Source organism: Dipteris shenzhenensis, chromosome 28 (assembly GCF_047967505.1).
Source record: "Dipteris shenzhenensis isolate YYH24624 ecotype China chromosome 28, Dip_SZ_1.0, whole genome shotgun sequence".
Taxonomy (NCBI): Eukaryota; Viridiplantae; Streptophyta; class Polypodiopsida; order Gleicheniales; family Dipteridaceae; genus Dipteris; species Dipteris shenzhenensis.
The window spans coordinates 25260836-25265029 of record NC_141623.1 but is presented as its reverse complement, the minus strand read 5'-3'; the positions used below and the strand labels follow the sequence as shown (position 1 = coordinate 25265029).

The window sequence follows — 4194 nt, the reverse complement described above, 5'->3', positions numbered from 1 at the left end:
GTGATAATATTCAATATAACCCTTGCAAAGACACATTTCAACACTTAGTATGCCCACTAGGTCAAGGAATGGAAGAATCAGTGCACAAACCAGCAGCTGCAATCGAAGCTCAAATCTCTTTGCAAAAGGAACTAATTCCCCTTTCCCCCCTACCATATTTTCAGTTCCAAAGGCACAAAGACACATCAGTTCAGACTCAGACCAAGCTTTCAAACCAAATCCTAGAGAAAAGGCCACCAGCTGTAAATTAACATGATATCAGAATGACATGCAATCCACCAAAAACATAAGGCTACAAACACCTTTCCCCAAGGATTGCTTAGAACCAACCAGGGGGCGGAGTCACCACAAGGGGGCTGACCCACCCGTAAATCATAAAACTTGAGTTATAGATGTCTCATACACAAAATTATTTCTGAAAGGATTGACCACAGAGAAAGTTTATCTAAAATTTCATGTGGCAGAAAGAAAGAATTATCACAGAAACATTACAGCCCAATCAGCTTTGGTATGACCTATCAACCTTCTGGAAAATGTCCTGGCATATAGATAAAAGTTGCAGCTATCTCCTCGAATGTAAAGTCTCATTTGAAAAGTAAGCTAACAATAACTGTGGACCAGCAAATATTCATTCACATACAGTTTCAACATGTTTTACAGTAATGTTTACCTTCGCTTGGCCACTATAGCTGCAATTCCACTGGCAACAATACCCACAGCAGCTGCTGCTATTCCAATACCAATAACACCATCTTCAAATTTCACCAAAAGAAAGGAAAGTCAATAAAGATTCCCATCCAAATTTGCAATGCCGCTTTAATGTTACAGTTCAGAAAATACTGTGGGGAAAACTCCTCACCTTTGGCAATCTTGTCTTCTATCATCTTCTTCAGAGTAGAACCTTGCCTGAAGTCGGGCGCAATCTGTCATGCAAAAATTATTAGAGATGTTGGTCATGAGCTTCTATGCAGTTTTCTAAACCGCATTTGCACTTCAGGTGACGCACAGTCCCAACTTCCAAGAATCTAGCAAAATATTTACCTCCATTGCCTGATCAATGTATCGCCTTGCCCGGGTGATATCACCAGCCCTGTAATGACCTACAGCAAGAAGATATAGAATTTCCCTCTCTTCTGTTTGGCCTTGTTTTCCAGCCAACGAGGCTGCATTAAGTAATGAAAATTATTTAAAATTATGCCTCAAAACACATTCAAAAGCAATGCTTGTGCTTAGTATTTCAAGGCAAAATATGTATGTGCACACATCCATTCCAAAGGTGTATACGTGTCCCATAACACTGTAGCAGAACCGTATAGTGCAATCAGCAGACCTTCTAGCATTAAAAGCCCACGTTGGACATCCGCAGGTTGCCGAGAGTGTACAAGTGCCCATGACAATCGCATATAGCTCTCTGTTCTGTCTGACTCCTGTGAAATCCCAACTCCTTCCCCTGCAGCTTCTCGCTCACAGCTCTGCAACAATGATTCACATGCAATAGTCACTACAGAAATTAAAGCATAGAAATTCATCTCTGTCAAAACTGCACCAGATTACTGACAGAATTTCTCTGAGAACGTTGAAGTATGCGTTACAACATAATGCAAGCTTGCTAGCCAAAAGTAGTTACAATCACTATAGTCTAACATACTGATAGCCCTTAAACAGCACGAAGAAGAAAATTTGCTCCTTTGGGTTTGGGGAAAAATTTGGCCGACCATGGCATTCAAAAAAAAAGAGGGAAAAAAATAGCCAAACTTTTGCAGCCCATATCTTTTGATTGCCCAATCCAAAGGGGGTCATGTCATGTATCAAACTAAATGCATGATTTACATGAATATGGTGTTTGTTGCAACATTTAATAAATCTAATATTTATTTTATAAGCACTGTAGGAAGTTATGTCTAATTTTATCCATCAAATTTAAGACGAGGTTGCCCATTTTAGGCTATCATTTCTCAAAAGAACACTGAACTCAACCCACTTTGGAATGAAGAATGATCCTCCAGGCTCCAGAGTCTGCTATAAACACTCGTCCACAGTGGAACGATGGATTCCCATGGATACCACTACCCTCAGGTCACAAGTCTGGAGAAAATGTGTGGAACATGGGCAGATCCAAAAGTGTGCAGGTCTTCATTCTATACATCTATATATGGAGTTTCGCCTGTATTTCTGTCTGTTATCCTTCCAGATCAGAGTGTGTTTCTTATGTGTGCACTTGTAAAGCGAGATTGCGGTCTGTAGTATCCTGGCAAGCTTCCACATTAAACACTTTGTGGTCAAGGTTGGCAATCGATGCAAGGTCATTGTTCTTCTGACACGCAAATGAGATGTGCTCTAGAGATATGTGCTTAGGTTTTCCAGCAGAGGTCTCATACTTACCTTCTGTTAAACTCCGGAAGTGACAGGTGGATTTACTAGTAAGGTAAGAAGCATGCTCAATTGATGGCAAATAGGTTTTCGAGAATACACAACCATTAGGGTATATACAATCTACCAAACACAATTACATGAGGCACCAAAGCTGTCCACCACAGGACAAGAATCCACGCACAATAAGCATGTACACTAAAGAGACAGAATGAAAACTTTAAAAGACTTGACTAAATCAAATGTGACAAGTTGAACTATTTTTTTAACAAACTAAAGCAAAGAGAGAATGAGAGAGAGAGAGAGAGAGTGCCTGAGACGGAGACAAAAGGCAAAGAGGGTGTCTGTATTTCATTTTAAGGGTACAAATGTCTGAGCTAGCAAAAAAAACTCTTAAGTGCAAGAACTTGAGTATGCACTTACAAAATATATAAGCTCTAAGCGAACAACCGGGGCAAAGCTTTGTGTAAAATATCAGAATATGGGATAATGATTCCATTTCAATTTAATTGAATTGTCCAAAAGGAAGGTGGTTTCAAGCTTGTTCAATTTAATTGAAATTTAATTGAGCTGTCCAGAAGGAAGGTGGTTTCAAACCTTGTTCAAGAGGCTGAAAATTTTCAAGCCTTATTCACATTCAACAAACAAAGCCCATCTTATTACCACCTTGTTTGGTGGATCCTGCTGCTATCTGAAGCAAAGTAAATAATCACACGTCCTATTTACTCCAGTGGGCGCGCAGCACATAGCAACACTCACGCATTGGATTGTAATGCAGCATGGTTAAAGATGTGTAAAAGTTTAAGCCATCGAATTTCCTTAAAATGTGCACGCTTCCGTTCAAATCTGTACGAGCTGTCTCAAACTGTCCTACTCAAATGCTTCGTTTCGCATCAACCTAACACACATTAAAGTGTACAACGGCTGTAAGAAAATAGGTAGCAACTAACCTAAACCACGGGCAATCTGATCCAGGAATGGGACACAGCCAAACTTTGAGGATCAACTCTAGGGCACCCTGCCTATGTAATTATACATCTCCGCAATCAAGGCGGTTGTTATCCAAATAAATCAATGTCTTACCCGAATAATATCCGCATCGGTCCATGGCAGCGAGTCTCCGGACCTAAAGATTGAGCTCACCGTATCAAGAAAATTTGACATCTCTATTGAAATAACAAACCTGCAACCAGAAAACTCCAGGGGCTAAGTTCAGGAAATAACCTGAGGACAAACTCAACAATAACTGCAATTGATTGCAAAATGGACTACTAAGCATTCAGCCCAGCCGCGAGTGGCTTAAAAGCGGATGGAGCGTTCCAAATTGGTGCACAGAAGGCGATTCCTGATCGACATACTTCCGCAAAAGGTGATCGACAAACTTCTTGCAGCGTAGAATTAAAAGTGTACAAGACCAAATTGGTGAAGCGTGCGTAAAGAATTGGATGATTCGTTTGGAAAAAACTCAAATGCATCATCATTACTGCAACATACCGCGAAAATCAGCTATGGATCAAGCTACAAAGATTGCAAAGCAGAAGGTCCCAAGCCCGGTTTGCCTCTTAAGATAGCTTACTAAGTTAGCCACGTTTTGTAACCTGGTCTTTGTTTGGGGGTAACCTCCCCACTAATTTAAGCCGGCTTGCTTTTTTTTTTGGGGGCGGGTTGTGTTAAGAGTTCACCGCTAGGTACGTAGGAATGCCTGACAATGCCAAGGCCAGTGCGCTTCTTACGCTTCGCTGTGTCATATCGGAGTGGTACACCGCCCCAGAATGGAGTCCCCACTCGAGCATTTCGAGGCCCGCCCAATATGTTCCATTTTCA

At 41.1% G+C, this 4194-nt stretch overlaps 1 protein-coding gene across 2 annotated transcripts; it reads right to left on the bottom strand.

The window, feature by feature from the left end:
• Positions 1 to 244: 244 nt before the first annotated feature.
• Positions 245 to 3983, bottom strand: LOC147883369 (mitochondrial fission 1 protein A-like). 2 transcript variants are annotated; one of them, XM_087399854.1, is made up of 6 exons: positions 3729 to 3856; positions 3454 to 3553; positions 1331 to 1472; positions 1042 to 1163; positions 860 to 923; positions 245 to 752 (listed from the first exon to the last, which is right to left on the bottom strand). In XM_087399854.1, exons 2-6 carry the CDS (start codon positions 3532 to 3534, stop codon positions 667 to 669), a joined length of 495 nt encoding a protein of 164 aa, XP_087255980.1. In that variant the 5' UTR covers positions 3535 to 3553; positions 3729 to 3856; the 3' UTR covers positions 245 to 666. The 2 variants fall into 2 exon arrangements, with proteins under 2 accessions (XP_087255980.1, XP_087255979.1); XM_087399853.1 differs by lacking the exon at positions 3729 to 3856 and adding an exon at positions 3865 to 3983 and having other exon boundaries at positions 247 to 752.
• Positions 3984 to 4194: the final 211 nt, after the last annotated feature.

What these genes read in the sequence shown, in the direction of transcription:
- LOC147883369 (XM_087399853.1), bottom strand. Translation starts at nt 3,534, where the DNA reads ATGTCAAATTTTCTTGATACGGTGAGCTCAATCTTTAGGTCCGGAGAC. An exon ending in TGGGCTTTTAATGCTAGAAG is followed by an intron (nt 1,164 to 1,330) that starts GTCTGCTGATTG and finishes TACTTAATGCAG; the next exon opens with CCTCGTTGGCTGGAAAACAA. An exon ending in ACATTGATCAGGCAATGGAG is followed by an intron (nt 924 to 1,041) that starts GTAAATATTTTG and finishes TTTGCATGACAG; the next exon opens with ATTGCGCCCGACTTCAGGCA.